A 21166-nucleotide genomic window follows, 5' to 3' on the forward strand; every position below is an offset into this window, starting at 1 on the left:
TATGTCCGTGACTTTCATAAACTGGATTTCAGTGTGCCAAAGTACCCACAAGAGGGCTCTTTAATGTAGGAAAGAATTGCAGCAGAGGTGGCGCTAAGGGTCAGTGTGGAGTTTTAGATTCAGGCTGTTGTTCTTCCTGACATATATTACTACTGAGAGTCTGAACTCTTTTTTCAGGTTATCGGAGGGAACGGGAAGCGATATATAATACTTTTCTTCCTGAAATCCTGCCATTCCAAGACAGAGCACTGCCCCAGCAGCATAACAGACATGAAGTCAATCAATGAAAATGAAATGAAAGAAAACATAGCAGGTGATGGACATTTTAGTGCTCGTTCAAGTGTTTTTCTTGTTTTTCTTTTTCTTTTTTCCCAAGAATTGCATAATCTTAGGAATGCTCTGGTTGTCTGGTATTATGGCAGTAGAGTATAATTACCCAGAGTAATAAACTATCCAACATGTCCTCGCATGCAACAATGCAAGGACAAGAAGTAACTCAAATCCAGACACTATAATGCCACAATAAAAACTTGCAAGGAATGAAAGCCAACTCTGTGCCTGCAACAAGGCAACGGTATTAAAAAAGAAATTATTTCGTGTGCAGGATTGGCGCCTCATTTTATGGGTGTGGTAATACATGCGAATTAATGACTTTATATTGTTCTCTTATGCCCATGGTTCTTGTTTTGTTTCACACAGCATTCCCAATAAGAATGGCTAGGCACAAAACCACAGGAGAAATAATACACCACACCCAGCGCTGCACAGCTGCAGGATTAATAAAATATCAGCCGGTCACTGTCTGACACACAAGTTCAAAGTACAATAGACTGGAAACTACAGATGCACTGCTAGTGAAAATCTAGGGTCATATTTGATTGGTTACCAGTGCTGATACCAATTTTAGTAATCAGCCAGAATTCCTCTATATGTGCTTTTCATGAGCCAAGTCACTCCACCCCAAAATTCACATGTCTTCACTCCTGCAGGAGATGGCTTTTTCTTTTTTTTTGCTTGCTTGTTTTCCATCTGCAAGCTTGGAGTGGTTGGAGTGGTTCTGCATCCTGTTTTCCATTGTGACATCTAAAACTAAACCTCCTGCCTTTAAAGACAGAACAGGAGTCCAAACAATAGGCAAGCTTCCCGTCCCCAAATTATAATAAAACCCAGATGAGTAGGCGCTGTTCTAGCTGTGCACTCGTTAACCAGCATTGGTGCATTTCTGCGTGAAAGAACTGTGATTTAGAAACGATTACAAAGAAGCAATTACAGGTAACCATTAAAAAAAAAAAAAAAAAAAGTATCCTGATAGTTTGTCCTTGAGGGTGTATGTCCCACATTGAAACCAAACAGCAGAGTAACTACAGCCAACAGCCTATCAGGTTACTCCCCTGACAACTGTAAGAGCTGCTTAACATTTACGCAGCCAATCTCGCGATGCAGGCTTTGCAACAGAACCGCACTATGAGCTTTTAAAGGGTTTGCTGTGGTTTAATCAATCAATCAATGCACTTTTAGAAACATGTGGGACCACTTGTGCAAGTTGAACACAAATAGCAATGCGCTGCACTTAAAGTGTGATCTTGTAGTGAAGGTGAAGCCTTTTGTAAACGTTGCTTTGCTGAACTAAACGTGCTGCAGGGTAATTAGACGTACTAGACTATCAAATGAACTGAACTGGAGAAAGAGAGAAATGCAAACCAGTTGGATCACCTTTAACAATCATGCAACCGGCTTTGTCAGGATCTTAGGACCTTTATGCGAGGTGTGGCAACAGTAATAACTCCCCCTCGGGTAAAGAAATGTGAACCGCCGTGCACTGGAGGCCACTGAAAAGTTACAGGAGGGCCATATCTCTACTAATACAATGAGATCCCTTACCAAACATCACCAGAAAGAAGTGTGGAAGCACAAGTTTGCTATTGTCTCAACACTCGCCGAGCACACATACGAGCACACACACACGTTTTTGGCATTTTTGCTTTGTGAGTAACGCCGGGAGTAACTGAACAAGCATTGTTTGCCCCCACCCATGCCTCCAATCGCACATCCACACATTCACTTCATCAAGATCAGAAGGTTGAGATTTTATCAAGCACTCTGCGGCACAGCAGTTCCAAAATTTCCTTAAAAGATCGTGTGAAACACCGAAGCAGGCGGTGGGCTTTCAATACACCTCACATACAGCTCATCCTTTCCATGGAACACTTTGAGCTAAAAAGAATGAAGCAATGTGATGAGGTGGCCTTCTCGTGAACAGGTCACACCCAGGTGTTACAACACCTGCATGCATTCCTCATACCTTGTGCTAAACATTGCATATATACTTTAGAGGAAATGACCCCACCCTTGTGATTCATAGAGTGATGATTCAAGATTCAAGATAAAATATTATGTGTCATAAAATAAGAGTAAAAGTTTATTACACCACTAAACTAGTAATATAAGCACAAGTGTGTATCTAGCTGCGCTCCAACTCTGTACTAAGTCAACAAAACATGAAGCTTTTATTCATGTGTCAGCAGAAAATAGTTCTTACAATATCAAGCTGCACGCATTTCCTGTGTTTTATTCCACTCTAACACTACAACTGGATTGATGCAATCAGAGTACTTATTGGTTCATAGCTCCAGGTGTTCTGGACCATCATCAGTCAGCACGACAGAAGACAGAAGAGAAGATGGGACTCACCTGAAAAACAAAGAGAAACAAACAGCAGTGTTAATTGTGTAAGGCACATGCTATAGGATAGAAAAGTCGAGTTTATTTGAACTCCCTAATAAACGCACAAGGCAAACTTTAAACAGGACAGTTAAAAAGACGATGGAGAAGAACTGGTTTGTCATGTGGACTGCATTAGCAGCGCATGCCAAAAGTAAATGTGTGCTCTGACACTTGCAAAGACTTCAAACTAACCGGTCCCACATGTGGGAACATTCTGTTTCAAGAGTCGGCCGGACAAAGAGCTGAATTATATCCTCATGCTTCAACTGTTATGCAAGCGAGTTCCTTTTTTCTTTTTTGCACAAAAGAAAGAGAACATCTTGAGCCCATCCATTCCGATTCAGAGAATTCATAAAAAAAGCATTCACTGGGAATGAGCGGCTAATTCAAGTTTACTGGGCAATAGCACCATCTACTGGAGAGAGAGAGAGAGAGAGAGAGAGAGGACAAAGACACATGTTATTAGGACTCATCCAAACTGGTTCATCTCCACATGTTTTTGCAATAATAAGAGTAATAATACCATGCAAATTATTATTATTTTTCTACCTTTTATACTGAACTTTTATTTTTTAGTATTTTCTACACTTAAATAAATATTCAGAGAACTTTTCTGCCTTTGTATTCATCAAAGTTATAAAGTGAAGTTTAAAATTTCACAGTAAATACAGGCCAACGCTCTTGGCTTGAAAGTATTCCAGCCTTTAGGGACAGGACAGATCAAAGGCTCGAGCTCCACAGTTGTCCTTTATTCTGATGTCACGCCACTCTGCCCCCACCCAATCTTTACCACCCACATCGCCCTGCTACTGAGTAGGACATTCTCTTCAGCAGCACCACTACAGTTTCCAGTCTATAACAGTAACGCACAAGTACCGACTACCAACTTGCCACCATGCTAGTGTTTCTCATGGGGAACCACAAGGTCGTTAAATTTTCACCCTTTGACACAGATGAACCGAGAACTAACCCGCTCTAAAATTGGACCTGTCTAACTTATGGTATGGCTTCTAGCAGCTGAACGTAACTGTTTATGGCGAATATTTGCAGTAAATGCTTGACATGATGTGAAAAATGACTGTGTTAATGGTGAGGGCAGTAAAGTTTTAATGGCAAATTTTAAGATTTTATGGATTCACGTTTTGTACTTGGTTTATGGCTTTATCTTCAGGAACTACATTCCAAGAAACAAGACGTTACTGAGACATGCAAGTAAGAGGAGATGAAAATTAAAAAAGATTTTGTCATTTGATATACTTTTTTGTGAAAATAGACATTTTCCAGTTAATAAAAAACTTTTAACTTCAGAATTATCGTCTCTTTTAATTGCTTAATCCATAAATTAGAAAACAGTAATATTTCTGTTAGAATCTTTGATGGGTGCAGTTTACTAAGTTGATCATTTATCTGTTAAAAACACAAAGGTTTGCTGTAACACCGATGGTGTGAGCGAACCACTATTTTGTTGATGTGCATGATACAAGTTTTTCGATGATTTTTTATAGCAGGAAATCCATTTACAGGAAGTCACAAAACCAAAAGTGAAGGAAACTAAATTCAAAGACAACAGAACAAAAGGATATGAGAGGAAGCATCCTGCAAGAGCAGGCAGACTTTCCTCTGGAGCAACCTCTGGTCACATTTCCTGCATGGACAGTCTGCTGACAAGAAACTGCACAGAAATATTTCAGGAAAAATATTGTAAGTCTCTTTGGTGCCTCCTTGGTGAGGCGTTTCAGGAATGTCCTGCTTGGAAGAAGCCTGGGGTACAGACCCAGGACAGCCTAGTGAAATTATGTCTCTCAGATGGCTTGGGAATGCCTCGCTGTCCACTTAGAAGAGCTGGAGGACGATACCACCACAGTAAATTGTAATTTAAACACTCAAGATGTGGCTGAAGTCCAGACTTGTGGCTTTAATTCACTGTGTTTTCCAAAATATTGCATTAGCTGCTTCCTGGTGAACCCTGCACCCTTTTATTGTACAAACAAATTAACAGATTAAAGCAGATAATTTATTATCATCCCAGACCTTACTTTCTGTTCTCAAGGACACTTCAACAGGTAAAGTAAGGGCAGTAGGTCAAAGTTTAGAGATTCTCATTCTTTCATGCTACGTCACTGAGTGTATCATAAGTGTTACTGTAAATACAGCGAAGGCTACAAGCTGGTTCAAATGGTAATCATGCCTAACATCATGTGTCAAACACACCGCCTATTTGAGCTGCAAACTTTCCCATCTCTGCCTAAGACATGTCAGTGCAACCCAGGACTGCAGGCCTATGTTTCCAAGCCTCCCATGCTCCATCTGTAAGCTCCAGGGAGATATTTACTCATCACTCCCCATTTTCTACATGTGACGTATTTGACGTGAGTGATGAGTTTGGTGCCTAGACTCCAAGTTCTAACTATATTTTATTGCTGTAATACATCATTTTAAGCATAAGCTGTCTGACTGCACTGCTATTATGCGCTAATAAAAACTGAACACCCCTGCAGGTCGGCTCGACGAGTGCAGGACCAACATAGCAGGGCGGAGCTTTCTACATCACCGCCCTAGGCTCAGTTTTACCCTTATCCAGATACTACTGTATCATAAAGGCCAAAATAACTCTTTTCAAAGAGACAGAGAGTCTAAAATCATGTGTTTGTTACTAAGCAAGCTTCATCTGCTAACAAATACAGCGAGAAACTGGTTTCCAGAAAAAGACTGCATGTGTTGCATACTGCAGCTGGACAGTTTGTCACAAGGTCTTCCTCATTACTTCAGGTTAAAGAAAGCCTAATGATCTGATCAACGACAGAAGCGTCGATGACATCATCCAACTTTAGGGAAATTCCACAAGAAGCTTTCACTGACTAAATAAATCTAACTATGTTACTAAAACAACCCACAAAGACACTGACTGAAACTTTAAGCCTATTTAATAATACTCCATTGCACACCAGCTGATAGTGGCTACTACCAACCCCTGCCCAAAAACAACACACCAACACACATTTCCATCAGTGAAAACAACCTAAGAAACCTGCCTTGGGCTTTTACAAATCTCCAGTGCAAAACTGCTCACCGCCACACAGGCAAACCTTCTCCTGCCAAACACTCAGAAGCACCAACATAGTGCACCGCTTCTTCACACTCTGTGGGAGGTCTTTGAATCATGCTGCGGCCTGATGGAGGCTCAGTGGGAACGTTTTTAGCCCGTAATCCCTGAGACTATGACAGTAAAAAGGCCTTTGAGTGCAAGAAAAATCCCTCCTTTGTGGGTTCTCGACTGAGAGTCAGCAGCACGGCAGCATCGCACGCAGCACACTGCACACACGGAGGGTAAAATACTGCTCGGGCTGCTGAAACAGGGACGTAAAGTAGCATATTAGGGAGCTGCTAGCAAGGACAAGGCAGTAAATCTCCGCAGGAGCACACGGCCACAGTCAGCATCCATTTATTACACTCTAAAAGCTTAATACATCTTCAGCACTCTGTTACAAGATCAGAGGTTAGCAAGTGTTAGTGCATCACTTACTGTACAACAGGTAAAGTCCAGTGACATGAGTAACTCACTAAATTCAGCTCTAGCATTTCAGCAGGTAACTGCACTGGCTACAATGCACCCATGTAAGAAACAGCATGCTATAAACCATTGAAAATGAATTGAGGATAGCATTGGTTCTGGCAGGCCAAAGAGCCAAGCTCCGTTAGCAATCGTGTCAGATCAGTTGATCTCAACACCTCATTCAACCAGGTGTGCTCAGCTGATCCCAACCTGTTCATCCTATTGGCACACCTCATATGGGCTATGCTATTACAACTCAGCTTGCACAGAGTTTCTGCAGCCTTTTCAGACCACTTTGCAACCCACCACCACCCCAACTGCTCCAATTCAGGCTTTCAAAGGCATTTCTGACTGAATCAGTGGCATACTTGTTGCCTTGTCTGTTCTATGAGTAATTCTTGTCGCACCTTAGCTTTTTGCACATGAAAGTCCCACAACACAGCCAATACTGGCAAATATGGAGATGGAAGATTGATTAACAGTCTTGATTACTATATATATTTGTTTTTGCACTCTTTGATCCATACATTCTCACATGTTTGCAGACAGACACCTGTTACACATTTTCTACTGTTGTAGTTTTGCCCATGTGCAGTCCCACCCACTGAAATCCTCTGTCTGCCAGCCCTGCACCTGTATCACGTTACCTCTTAGCTTTGTTGCCTGTCTCCTTTCTCTCCTTTCAGCTGCATGTTTGTTCACTGCGTTTGCGTACCTTTGCTCGAGTAGAAGGACTCCATGATTCAGACGCGTTCAAGAAGAACTTTGGAACCTCACGGCTTACTAACGGCGGCTTTTCCCTACAGCTATCTTCTTCTCTCCTTTCCGCTTTCACTCCAGATTTTTGACTTTCTCTTGCAGCCTATGTTCTCTGTCAAACACGTCACGCTGCGTAGATCAACAGAAGTCCCCCCCGCCAGTCTCCTCCTCCTCCTCCTCACAGGTCAGAGCCGCCCTCCATAATAATACCTCTGTGTATGTGTGTATCTGTGTGCATACTCATACGTGAGTGTGTATGGAGCTGAAGTGTTTGACAAAGAGCTAAAATTTCAGGGCAGCAACAAAAGCAAACAAGGGCGTAAAGATGAAAGAAAACAATAGAACACAAGTTAAATTCAATTAAATCAGGCAGCACTGCTCCATGTTCCCGCTGGACTGACAAAATAAATGTTTAACTCAATAATTAATCTCACATTAGAGTATGCATGAGGGTTAAATATAATCATTTCATGCAGCTTTGAGTGGGATGAAAAACCCGCATTGGGATAGGGTGTGAAAAGACTATTAATCTGCCGATTTGGAGACACAAAAATGCTGGACAAAAACAGCAGCAGGTTTTTCTAATCGAAAAGACACTGAACACAGAACAGGGAAATCAAAGAGAAATGACTGTATTGCATGTGCACTGTGTAAAACACTGTGAAGATAAAGGTGGCGAGTGTTTGATGTCCACGAGGCGAAAGGGAGTCAAATTTATATATAGCATATGTATGCAAGTGGGCCATTTAACTGGGTCTTCTAAAATGTAACAACGCAAGTGACGGCGTTAGCCAACATGCATGATGAATTCGATCCTGCAGTGCAGTGTCAATGCTAGCCATAGCTGCATTTAAAGCTTGCGTGTGAAGCAGGCATTGGAAGCCATAAGGTTAATCATTAACACTTTTTTCCTGAATTACAGCACACACTCACACACATTAACCCAAGCTAAAGGTATCCGGAAGGCGTGGGAGGAGAAAAGCAGAAAAAACAAGGAACTTTGGCTGCAAGTTGTTGGATTTTTTTTTTTTTTAATTACTGTTATTTTCAGTATGAAGATAATGAACAGTACTTTTATGATATTAGAAGAGAGATTAATACTAATGGTTAAATGTAGAGTGGTGCTATAAATACACTAAGAAAAGAGGTGAATCATCATGAAAAGCCCTTAACAGCCTAGGTATATTGCAGCATAGCTAAAGGGAGGATTCAGGGTCGTGTAATCCATCCCTAAATATAACCTTTGTCAAAAAGGAAATATTTAAGCCTAATTCAGATAAGAAAGTAAATAGAGCAGAGAGGGCTGGTTCTGTCCCCTGGCTTCTGTTTGTTTACCATGAGGGAGACACTAAGTCATTTCACAGCTGTTGTTCTCATTAAGTATACTATAAGGTCTTTCCCCATAGCGCTAGAAAGCCATAACTAAAAATAGCTCAACAACAGAGAAGGGAAACTACCCATGATGCATTTCCTTACAGGGAAGCAGGGTTAACTATACGACAGGAATGTCTTGAATTGTGTGCAAATTGCTGTAAAACATTGTGGACATGAGTGTGAAATGATTCCACAGAGCGCCTGCTTCAAACAGTGCAGATGTCCCAGATGACAGAAGCGACAATAGGAGCGTGGAGGCTTTGCAAACAGCATAAAGCACGTCCATAACAAATACCGCTTGTGTTTCTGAATTCAGGGCTGGGTCGACAGCTGGAAGATGCCACTCAGAAAACAGTTCAGGAATTTGATAACTCCCATATGGTATTTTAAAAAAGGAAAAATGGGAGAAAAGGATGGAACGGTTACAAGTAAACACATAAAAACAATTGTCCTGTCATATCTTCTAAAACAGACCACATGGTTCGGACCACACAGAAATCATCGCCTACACAGTTGGGTTCCCATCAAATTACCCTCCTGTGTGAAGCAGACTGAAAGATTGTAAACAAATTTAGGCCTTGGCTGCTGAATTCGCCCATCACAATGGGGAGAAGGGGGTGATAATAAATCAGTCTGTCTTTGTATCTGCATTGTTTTGGCTTGTTCTTAATGTTCGGGGGTGCGGAGATGTCGAAAGAGATCAACAGCGGTCGATGGAGCAAACTTTATTTGAGTGGAATTTACTGACCAGCTTCATTGGGACATTTATGTGTAGCCACAACATTTGAGGCAAGCAGCCACTCCTGATTTACAGCATGGCAAAAGCATGGTGTCACAGATAAAGAGAAAAACACCCTGTTAGTATAATATATTGTGAACAGACTGTGTTTGAAGTTTGTGATTAGAGCAAAACTAAAGGATAATTAAAGTTAACTGTAGTTTAGCAGTTCTGTTTCACTGGATGGGACAGTAAGGTTTAGGTATTCATTATTTTCTGTCTGTCTTAAGTCACCAATAAGCTGACATTTTTGTTATTTTGTAAGGCAAAATATGAGGTCTGAAAGAATATTTAACACCAGGAAGCTAAAAAGTTTCGTTTATCAGTTACCATGACTGATAATATTGCAGGAGGTTTGTTATCATTTTAGGAGAATTCACGAGGACATCGTGCAGCCAGTTAGCATGCGGTCCCAAAAGATGAGTCATTTGCTTGTGGTCAGAACTGTGGCCTATGATACTGTGAGTCATTTCTTGATCAGACATCTTTTGTTGACATAGAAATTAAAGCAAACAAAACACAGATTGGCAAGTAACTAGATGAGTCACTTCCTTTCTGCATTATACATACAGTTCAGCTGTCGTTCTCTGTGCCATCGTCAGTTGAAGGGAAATGAAACACAGGTGACTGAATGGATGTGGATGGGAGAAAACACCCGAGCTGTGTAAAGACTTGTCCTTACTTCAAGTTCAAGGGCCTTGTTGCTGATCATTAAGTTCTGAGTCCATGAGAATCATTTGTTTGCCAAATTTCTGGAAATCCTACACGGTTTTTAATCTCTTCTTTTCAGAGATGTCTCATTCCATTCCTCTGACATGAAGCACTTATCAGACAGTTTGCTGCCTTTTTTGGCAGCTAGCTGTCTCTGATCAAAGACCAAATGCCTGTGGCCAAAGAAACATCATTCCTGACTTAAGAATTGCAGCTAAGATGGGTTACAATGATTTTATCTAAGCTACTGTAATACTGAACAAGCAAATATATCAATTTCCACACAGCAGAATAAAAACAAGAAAAAAAGAATTGTTTAAACATTATATCAACAGTACGCTTTAAAGTGGCTACGATTTCCTGAAACTTGAAGAAAACCGTTTGTAATTTTCATTTCCTGTCTTTGTGCTCGGTCTTCAGTTCTATCATCGTGGTCCCAGAAAATGAGACTTGGATCCAATGCAATAGCAATTGTGATAACAACTGTTAATAAAACAAGACAAGAACGCCAAACATCAGATTTTAAAACAGTATCTAGAACCTGTGTTGTTCAAACACTAGCTACACTGATAGAGACAAACAAAATTCAGATAATGAAAAACTTGCTATAGACTTACAGGGAAAAAAAGGGTGTCATTTAACAGATTTTTAAAAACCCACTATGCCACAGCTTTGTGATAGTGGTCGATTGATGTAATACAAAGACGACACAAAGACGACACTGATCTGCCAACACGCATGTGCCAAAATGTTACGCCTCTGGATAATATCCTGTTGGTCTTTCTTGTTCTGCCAAAAAGTGCAAACTGCACAAGCAGGAAAACTACAGGGGCTCTGAAGGTGTGCTATATCATCAGGTATGGAGATAATAACAACAGATCTTTTAAAGCAAGGTTCCAGCTGCCAGGTGGAACAGCTACTATCAGATGTTCCCTTTCATCAGACCACCGCAGATAGGTATCGACTACTGCTGAAAGTTAGTATCATATACTGAACTATCTGTTTTCTTAACTGCTTGCCTGTATCAGGGCTGTGCGGGCAACTAGAGGCTATCATATAGTAAAAGGCACATCATGAACAAGCCACACACATAGAGATAATCACCCTCACCCTCTTCCACATCTACAGCCAACACATATCAATAGAGAATAAAGTCTAACCCATGTATCAGTGCTGCCGATATCGATATCTACTTTTATAGTGACCTTTTTATAACAGACTTATAACTGAACTCTTTATGTTTTCTGCATCTCAAAGAAAATAAATGTATATCAAGTCAACAAATAGTTGGACTATACTAGAGTGAACCACACAGGGAGAACACGTTCTTCTAGAGCAATGAAGAGATATGAGATAAGATAAAATAGTGATTTTACCTCAGAGAAACCAGGACTGGCTGGTCTACTTTATGTGACTTTTATATTCTAACGTGTTCTTTTCAATCTAAACTACCCCATTCATACACCAATAACAGGAAGAAAAATATTAAGACATGATATTTCAGTAATCTAAGGCAGCGGTCCGCCAACCCCCGGGCCTCGGACAGGTACCGGTCCGTGAGTCATTTGGTACCGGGCCGCGAGAGTTGAGGCTCAGGGATGAAATGTATGGTTTTCAGGGTTTTTATCGGTTTTCAGCGTTATTTTGTTATCGTTTTTATCATTAACTCGGTTTTCCTGGGTCTTTTCACGTGTGTTATGAATAAATCTTCTTTTTTTCGGTACCGGTACTAGTTTTATTTTGTTATATTTATCCGCGACACCTTAAAGGCCGGTCCGTGAAAATATTGTCGGGCATAAACCGGTCCATGGCGCAAAAAAGGTTGGGGACCGCTGATCTAAGATATTTCCCTTTTTAACTTCAATAAGGTGTTCCCATTTCTCTGGTATCCAACATCTTAACCATGAGAACAATCTCACTAGTAACACCCAGTCATCTCCAGTCCCAGCTGCCTGATAATAAAAGCATCTCTTAGAGTGAATCTCATAAGGCGAGAACCAGAATCTGTGATGAGGGATGAATAGATGGAAAGTATCCCTACAGTGTTATCAAAAGTAAGGGCATGATCCACATGAGAAAAACACAGACAAGCACACAGCTGCAGAGCCTCGAGTATGCATCAGACATGCACGCACTACAACGCAACACTCCAGGGTAAACATACTGAGGGGATGTACTACCTCTCACTCTGCTGTTAAATGGGAATATATTCATCATTACCCCATGCTGTGGCGCCGCACTCATGACAGGCCTGAAACTATCCTGAATGCAAACAGTGTTCTCAGCAATCAGCAAAGTGGTCACAGAGTGACCAGCCAGTTTATACCTGCCACTCTGTCGTGTCACTCTGTGAGCTACATTTCCCATAAAATGTTGTACATCTTTGTGTAATGTTTTTTGTAAAGGAGACAAATCCAGAGGAACAAAGAAGGTTAACTCTCAGAGGCCTGAGGTAAACAAGTGAAGAACCTCCCAATGCTCACATTTGCTACTCATTAATTACACTATAATGTGGAAACCCACTTGCGCTGCTTCTCTGTTTATTTTACCTCATGACAAAGAGTGCTGAATGTCATATTTTGCCACTGGGTTTTTTTTCTCATCAAAACAGAGAAACTGCAGAGTGGAACAGAAGGGAAATCAGTGTACGTAAGCATACGCTACATTTCAGAAATGCGGATGCAATCTGTCCAGAAGGGTCAGGGACAAAAGAAAAGGAAATTAAAAAAATAAACGCAAGGTTATGAGTGAGAAGTAATTCCCAAAATACCTACGAGCAGGTCATGGAATTTCCTCTAACCGATTCATGTGTGTACAGTGTGGAGCATGGCCCATCCAGACACTATAGAGACCATACTGCTTATAGAACAAGGGGAAGGAAGGGATCTGTTCAATCCCTCTATAAGCTTACCCCTAACATTTTCAGTCAGTCTCTACAGACAAGAACAAAGTAAAATAAACATTTCATCTCTGAATGACTGTGCGCAGACTCTTCTGGTGTTTTAGCCGGCTGGTAGACAAAGCTTGAAATAAAAACCGTTTCAATCTCTTTTTTCTTGAAACACGTTGGAAATGCAAGCAGATTTGCAATACTAAGAACATTTCCTGCATTACAAAAGGTATTTCCTTCAGACAATAGAGGACAGGGGGTCGCAGGATGCAGGGACCTTGTGCTGATTCTCACTTTTTCTCAGATGACTGGAGTGTAAACTTGGTTGCTGACCACCTTTTTGCTTTTTTTTTAGCAGTGAGACCAATGTTGCATAAGTATACTTGAATGAAACAGTTATTGTATTTTGTTGTCACAGATTGAGCATAGCAGACATTTAAGAAATTGTTGCTCAACTTGAGATTATTGTGTAACATTTGTATTCAACTAAATGTCATAAAAGCTTTCTGTATTCATAAATATGTGATGTGTGACCGGATTGGCTGGTGAAACAATCAGTGTGAACTGCAGCATTAAGATATGATTTTATTAAAAGTATTATGATGGGTTAAAATAGACTGAGGTCACCATTAGACATGCCATGAATACCAATTTAACAGTTGTTAATTTGCACTTTGGCATCGCTAACCATATGTGTCATTGCACTTTAAAAGGGAACGTCGAGATTTAATCAAACATTTTTAGTTCTCTTAATTGAAACAGCACATTTCAGATAACGACTAACTTACCTTCTCTGATTACATTACTGATATGCAATCACCTTGTTTGTCTTCTTTTATTTGCTGCTATTTGATGCTATTTTGGTAAACAGAAGGTTTCAGGTGACGAATATGAATATGTGTGTTACTGAAAAGAGAGGAGAACCCAGTTTATATATATATATTATTATATGAGAGCCATGGTGGAGAAACTGGGGTTTGTATCATCGCAGTAGCTTATAGCATGAACACTACTGCCCTGTTAGCCTAGCATTAGATGGAATACACACAGCTTATGTGAGCTTTTTTGTAAAATAAAGAGTATATTTCGTGTTGGTGTAAAGAACATGTATGTAAATATAGGCCAAAAATAGCTTTGATAACTACATATAGGATGATACGTGAGTTAGCAATGTCTTGTGGCTTATGCTAATTAGCAGGGTTCACTACTCTCATGCTTCCACACAAATTTAATGCCAAATAAATACAAATAAATAAAGATGAAAGCCAGTACTTTGTGAAAATAGGTTAAATAGGTTAAATAGGTTAGGTTAGACAGATTAAAATGAGCAAGCACCTCAAACAAAAACACAAACATTTATTGATAATGTAGCAGCATGCTAGGCCAGAGTCTGTGGGTTGGGAAAGGCCTCACTGTGGATCGGTGGCGACTACCAGGTTTGGCAGATCCCCAAGGAAAGCATATGCTGGGTGGTTGTGAGCATATTTCGAATAAAGTTTGATGAGTCCACAGTCCCTCTCAGTAAGTCTGGTCAATTTTTCTTCTTATATTTCTGGTTTTTTCAGTTTTCATGCCTAAATTCAAAGACAGTATTTGTAGCAGTGACTACTACAGAGTGAGCGTGCATGTCTACCTTAATTATCATGATGTCTAAAATCGTTAGTATGTAAATTTTACGGTCTTTAGAGGTGTATAAGAGGAAAACACATTAAACAAGCGTCAACACAGAAAACGAGCAGAGACCACAGAGAGTCAGTGACTTCTCGCAACGGGAGAAGAGACTGTGGGCAATGTGAACTGGGTGTCCTGAGTTAAACTTTCAGCTTCTAGATGAATGTCTGAAGTATGCTGGCATATGAAACGAGGTAAATACATTAGAGGGTAACCTAGGCAACCAGACCCTGGAATGTCCAATACAAATGGGTACAAGGCAACAAGTGAGTCGCTTCCTGTGTAGACATTCCTTATATGGCTGGCATATATTTGTTATACACTACACTTCTATAAGCGTTTGCTTGTGTTTTTTAGCAACTAAAACAGCATTGCAATATGTTTCCTGGTAACAACGGCAGTACATTTAGCTGTTTCATAACCTGCTGAGGTTAACCATGCCACCCACCCAATCTGATACTTGACAGCTGGCAACCCTGTAAAGTCACGCTACTACCAATTCATACAGAACTGCATATCCGCTTGAAAAGCCAGACAGAGCAGTGCAACTGCACGCACAGTGTTCTGGTTTTATAGAATTCAACTCATTACCTATGCTTGCAAGATCTGACCCCAAAAGAAATACAATACAACCCAAAACAAAAGAGACAAGACTTGAAAAGAATTTATCAGAGCAGGAGACAGCCCTACGGCTCTCATCCTCATAAGCACACATAGTCTGTTGGCTATGTGTCATGAAGTAAAACGGGGGAATTTATGGCTGCATGACTCCTTCAGGAAATGCAAACTAAGGCCGAAATCAATCTAGAGATGAGATGGAGAGACACAGATGCGCAGAGAGAGAAAGCCTACCGTTGAGATCACATTAATCACACTGCCTGAACCTATGACAGCTTCTTGGAATTGTAGCTCTCATTTGCACTGATCTCTCCTGGTAGCGTACTGTGCATGAACGGGCCTGTTTTCTGTGCAGCAGTGTGACATTACTGTTCCAAGTGTCTTAATGCCGCAGATAAAAAAGTCTGATGATTGAGCGTCACACACTGAGGTACTCTGTCCACATAAGTGGAAGCAATTTCTGCATTGCAGCGGGATCCAGTAGTTTCCTATTAGTGTGACTGTGTGAAAGCTCACACACGCCGTCTAAAGAAAGAACCAAAGTGTCAGACAGTGGCACAGCTGTAATTACAAAAGGATTTATTATGGGAGAAGCTGAAAGAGCTGAGAGCTGGGAAGAATGTGTAAAGCTCTGATCATACATACTGTTGGTAATTCGGTAAAATCATGCTTAAAGACACTTCCTATAAAAAACTTGAACAGGAGAGGGATGTCTGGAACCATTCCTGTTTTTCATTAGATATAATTAGATATATTTTTTAGTCAGCATGGTGCTCCTTTTACAACAGAAAATCAATGCTGAACATCTCAGTCCCCTACCATTTTTTCCAACCCTAACAGCTTGAAACAAATGAAAACATAAAACTATAATCTAAAGAAGAAAAGCTAACTGCTAGAATTCTGCATTTTGCATTTGTTCCTCATACAAAAATATTCATACACCGTTTCTATTTGCCACCACATCAGGCCAGGCAGCACTCATGTTTGTTTGAACTGCCTCTCTTGTGGTTGTGCTCTAGTTTTCATCCAAGCCTATAAAGAAAAAAGACTGTGTTCTAAGCAAATAAACAGAAGGTGACTTACTGCACCTATCTGTCTGCTATTAGCCTTTCTAATAAAGCATTTACATATATAAAGCCCTGTTTAAAGACAGATAAGAAATGCACTTGTTTTTCAGGTTATACTTAACATGCTGAGCTAAGAAATTGCAAAACTCTTCTCTATTATCTTTCTGGTCACTGTCTTCCTCTTCATTGTTACTATCAGTTTACCAAGCATATGGCCATTCATAGTTTACGCTAACTCTAAGTCATTCATCAACAGAAACTACACGCAGCACGTGTGAATAACTGGTTCAGAAAGGTAAAACCTGACAGGTCGCATGCTGAAATGATGCAACTATGAAAGATTTACTGTGATGGAAGAAAGCAAACACTGAAAACAAGCAAGAAGCATGGCGAAAGAAAAGGTGGACAACATTCCTCCCATTCCCTGGTTTGCGTGATAGTCAAAGAATGCTGTGCTACATTTTCCATCACTCTTTCACGGAGCTACTGTACAAAAATAAAGCCCAGCCTGTGTAATCATTAAGCACAGTTTCACCATTAATTTTAGATAAGCCAAGAAAATGGATATTCCAGGTTTGCATAGAGGGTTTGCATGGCAAATGTGAGGTCCAAGTGTGTCTATCAAAATACCAGCCTGCTTTACTCCTTCAGTATTTATCTGTTTAACAGGCGGTGAAACAATGGCACACATTTTGGAGCACAGACAGGCAGATATTAAAACAGCCGAACACAGGTAAGATTATTATAACGGTAAAATGGTATCTCTCAGTTTAAAATACAATTGTGAGCGGCTAGTTAAACATGCCTGAGCTTCCACTGCTTTTCAAACAATGACACCCCTCCCTTCCTATAGACAGACTGATACAATCAAATGTGACCCTCATTCTTTGCTGGTATGTTAGCCTGTCGATAGGCACTTTTTCTGTAAATCAAAAACTGAATGTTAAATACCTTTTAGAGACGTAATCTCATTCTGGATAGACCTAGGGTTGTTCATTGTCACTGTTAGGCCTCCTTTTGAATGGTGATGATAACAGATACTGGCAATGCTGATGCTGATTCAAGAGCTTGGACTCCTTCCCCTCAAATGACGACAGGACCAATGGTGTCTCTGACTAAATTCCTGTGACTGAAGTCTGAGTAGTACAGAGTCTTTTCTGGCTTACTTTGATCACTTTCCTCTTGCTACTGCAGGTCTGCTGACCGGGACTCTCCTCTGTTTTGGTTCCTGTGACACACCATGTGCATGCACACACACTCATTTACACACACGCACAAACATCCTGTGTGTGCCGGCATCTGTTCGTGCAAAACCCCTCCCTTGGCCCCTCCTTTTCTTCCTCCACCTTCTCTTTTGCCCAAGACTGAGTGAAGAATCTGCCACAAAGACTTTGGTCACAAACCAGCGAATCGTGAGACAGAGTAGAGTATCTATCAATCAGCCTGCTCCACAAGGTTGACATTAGGAAGTAGTTTGTACAGATGATACAGACAAGAGAGCAGGAGTAGAAGCAAGTGAACGTTTAACATGTATATGCGTGTGCATGCCCATGTAGTGACACAGAATCCCAGCACCACCCCCAGATCCCTGTAGTAATTCCCAAGTTTAGCCAGTGCTCACTCAGAGCATCCATAAATACATAAGAGGATAAAACAACTCTTGCTCTAAATCCTAAACAAACTAGCTTTGCACTAATTGCACATGTAGAAGCTGTATGAAAACAAACTAGCTTTGCACTAATTGCACATGTAGAAGCTGTATGAAAACAAGGGTTTTTCTGTGAGCGTAACGCTCCAGCAACACACTGTAGCTGGAGTACAAAGAGATATTCTTCTGAAATAGATGGGAAAGTATTTTACAAGTTGTGTAATTTTAGCAGAACAAAGAAACATAAATCTGGAATTTTAAGTCACCAAAAACTACTAAAATTACTGTGACTGTGAGTAAACTTCTTTCTTTTTTTTAATCACCAGGGGGCAGTCAAAAACAGTCATGTTAGAAAATAGTTGTTATTGTTTATTAAGGAACAATTTCCGGAGCTAAAATAAAATGAGGCCATTGCAGGAAACGCTAACAGACTGCAGGGGCCACAAAAGGCTGGCTTCAAAGGAGAGTCAATCCCCACCCACTCCCATGTTAAGGTTCACAGCATAAAAAAGATGAAAAAGCATATTTTAGACGCTGGTACAAAAAAAAAAAAAAAAAAAAACCAAACAGTTTTGGTCTCTATCGAAAGTTTTTTTTATACCTTTTATGATCTGGATTAACGCATATCATGGGAAATGGGATTTCTAATAAATCTTTTGTAAAATCGTATTATTTAACCAATAATGGTTAAATGTGTGATATGTTCATGCAAAGTTTCATTTAGATTGTCCAACCCTTTAAGGAGGAGATGAAGTATGTATACATGCAAACATATATATAGCAATTACTGTAAAGATGGCCATCCAAGAAGTTTGTGAGGGAAATTTTAATATTTCATTTTGTTTCTTAGCCCCAGCCAGCAGACATGTGTGTCCGTGGCACCTTTACAGTTTGTGGATGTAGCTGCTAACTAAGCTAGCTAGCGTTAGCGGATAACTTTGCACTCCACCCTCTTGTCCAGATATTTCCGGCTCCAAAAAACTGACTTGACAGCAACTAAAACACTGAAGCTCCTAAAACCAATGGGTGAAATTGTGGTAACTACGTCCATCTTTTATACGGTCTTCTGAAAAACTCCTTCTAGGGCAGGGGTCGGCAACCTGCGGCTCCGGAGCCACATGCAGCTTTTTTAGTCCTTATTGGTTTGGGAAAATAAATTAGAAGTATTTAGCTGAAGTGTATTTTATTTATATTGGTTCTTTTTTAACTTGTAGTTCTAAATTGGAAGATTATTGTGATATTGAAATACAAAAAATATATATATTCTATTATTTTTTTCATCGCTCAAAATGAGCGTCACACTCGCGGAAGCCGGTATACCCGCCGAAACGCCGTGCATATATCGAGACTTTCAACCCCAAGTAGGCCAATTATGGCACTTCGGATCCACATTATGTCAGCAGCTATTCTCCACCGTGAACTATTTTAAAAACAAACACCGCTCACGCCTCACAGATGACAGCTTACAGTCCTGCGTAAAGATGAAAGTGACTCCGTACAGCCCCGATTTGCAGACGCTGTGCGCAGAGGTTCAGGAGCAGAAGTCCCATTGTAAACATATCATGGCAGACCCGACGATGTTTCCATGAACATGCTTTTCAGCATCTCTTTATTGACCACTTTTCACACACTGTTGCTGTACGCATACAGCCGGCTGTAGCTTTTCAGCTCACAGCCCGACACCCACCAACACAACAGCATAGATGGCGCAGACGTTAAGGCGGCGAGGCGTGATTGCGGGTGCACTCAGGTACAGTGGGGCAAAAAAGTATTTTAGTCAGCCACCGATTGTGCAAGTTCCCCCACTTAAAATGATGACAGAGGTCAATTGCACCAGAGGTACACTTCAACTGTGAGAGACCGAATGTGAAAAAAAAATCCATGAATCCACATGGTAGGATTTGTAAAGAATTTATTCGTAAATTAGGGTGGAAAATAAGTATTTGGTCAATAACAAAAATACAACTCAATACTTTGTAACATAACCTTTGTTGGCAATAACAGAGGTCAACGTCTCCTATAGGTCTTTACCAGGTTTGCACACCCATAGCTGGTATTTGGCCCATTCCTCCATGCAGATCTTCTCGAGAGCAGTGATGTTTTTGGGGCTGTCGCCGAGCAACACGGACTTTCAACTCCCGCCACAGATTTTCTATGGGGTTGAGGTCTGGAGACTGGCTAGGCCACTCCAGGACTTTCAAATGCTTCTTACGGAGCCACTCCTTTGTTGCCCGGGCGGTGTGTTTTGGATCATTGTCATGTTGGAAGACCCAGCCTCGTTTCATCTTCAAAGTTCTCACTGATGGAAGGAGGTTTTGGCTCAAAATCTCACGTTACATGGCCCCATTCATTCTGTCCTTAACACGGATCAGTCGTCCTGTCCCCTTGGCAGAAAAACAGCCCTATAGCATGATGTTTCCACCCCCATGCTTCACAGTAGGTATGGTGTTCTTGGGATGCAACTCAGTATTCTTCTTCCTCCAAACACGACGAGTTGAGTTTATACCAAAAAGTTCTACTTTGGTTTCATCTGACCACATGACATTCTCCCAATCCTCTGCTGTATCATCCATGTGCTCTCTGGCAAACTTCAGACGGGCCTGGACATGCACTGGCTTCAGCAGCGGAACACGTCTGGCACTGCGGGAGTTGATTCCCTGCCGTTGTAGTGTGTTACTGATGGTGACCTTTGTTACTTTGGTCCCAGCTCTCTGCAGGTCATTCACCAGGTCCCCCCGTGTGGTTCTGGGATCTTTGCTCACCGTTCTCATGATCATTTTGACCCCACGGGATGAGATCTTGCGTGGAGCCCCAGATCGAGGGAGATTATCAGTGGTCTTGTATGTCTTCCATTTTCTGATGATTGCTCCCACAGTTGATTTTTTCACACCAAGCTGCTTGCCTATTGTAGATTCACTCTTCCCAGTCTGGTGCAGGTCTACAATACTTTTCCTGGTGTCCTTTGAAAGCTCTTTGGTCTTGGCCATGGCGGAGTTTGGAGTCTGACTGTTTGAGGCTGTGGACAGGTGTCTTTTATACAGATGATGAGTTCAAACAGGTGCCATTCATACAGGTAACGAGTGGGGGACAGAAAAGCTTCTTACAGAAGACATTACAGGTCTGTGAGAGCCAGAGATTTTCCTTGTTTGAGGTGACCAAATACTTATTTTCCACCCTAATTTACGAATAAATTCTTTACAAATCCTACCATGTGAATTCATGGATTTTTTTTTCACATTCTGTCTCTCACAGTTGAAGTGTACCTCTGGTGCAAATTACTGACCTCTGTCATCATTTTAAGTGGGGGAACTTGCACAATCGGTGGCTGACTAAATACTTTTTTGCCCCACTGTATGTCCGCCTCCCCTGCAGC

The 21166-nt window shown here is 41.0% G+C and overlaps 1 protein-coding gene across 9 annotated transcripts in view; it reads right to left on the bottom strand.

Moving 5' to 3' along the window:
• plecb (plectin b) overlaps positions 1–21166 on the bottom strand; it is a 123245-nt gene that overhangs the window by 70106 nt on the left and 31973 nt on the right. For 2 of the 9 annotated variants that reach the window (XM_040012622.1, XM_040012620.1), the window contains exon 1: positions 17097–17415. The exons of 5 other annotated variants lie outside the window; for them this stretch is intronic. In XM_040012622.1, coding sequence (XP_039868556.1) covers positions 17097–17142 — 46 coding nt within the window. In that variant the 5' untranslated portion in view covers positions 17143–17415. Of the gene's footprint in view, positions 1–6992; positions 7088–17096; positions 17416–21166 lie in introns of those variants that run through there. 2 more of the 9 variants (XM_040012626.1, XM_040012623.1) reach the window with 1 other exon arrangement.

This window comes from Simochromis diagramma, unplaced genomic scaffold (genome assembly GCF_900408965.1).
Source record: "Simochromis diagramma unplaced genomic scaffold, fSimDia1.1 OVJJ01000618.1, whole genome shotgun sequence".
Classification (NCBI taxonomy): Eukaryota; Metazoa; Chordata; class Actinopteri; order Cichliformes; family Cichlidae; genus Simochromis; species Simochromis diagramma.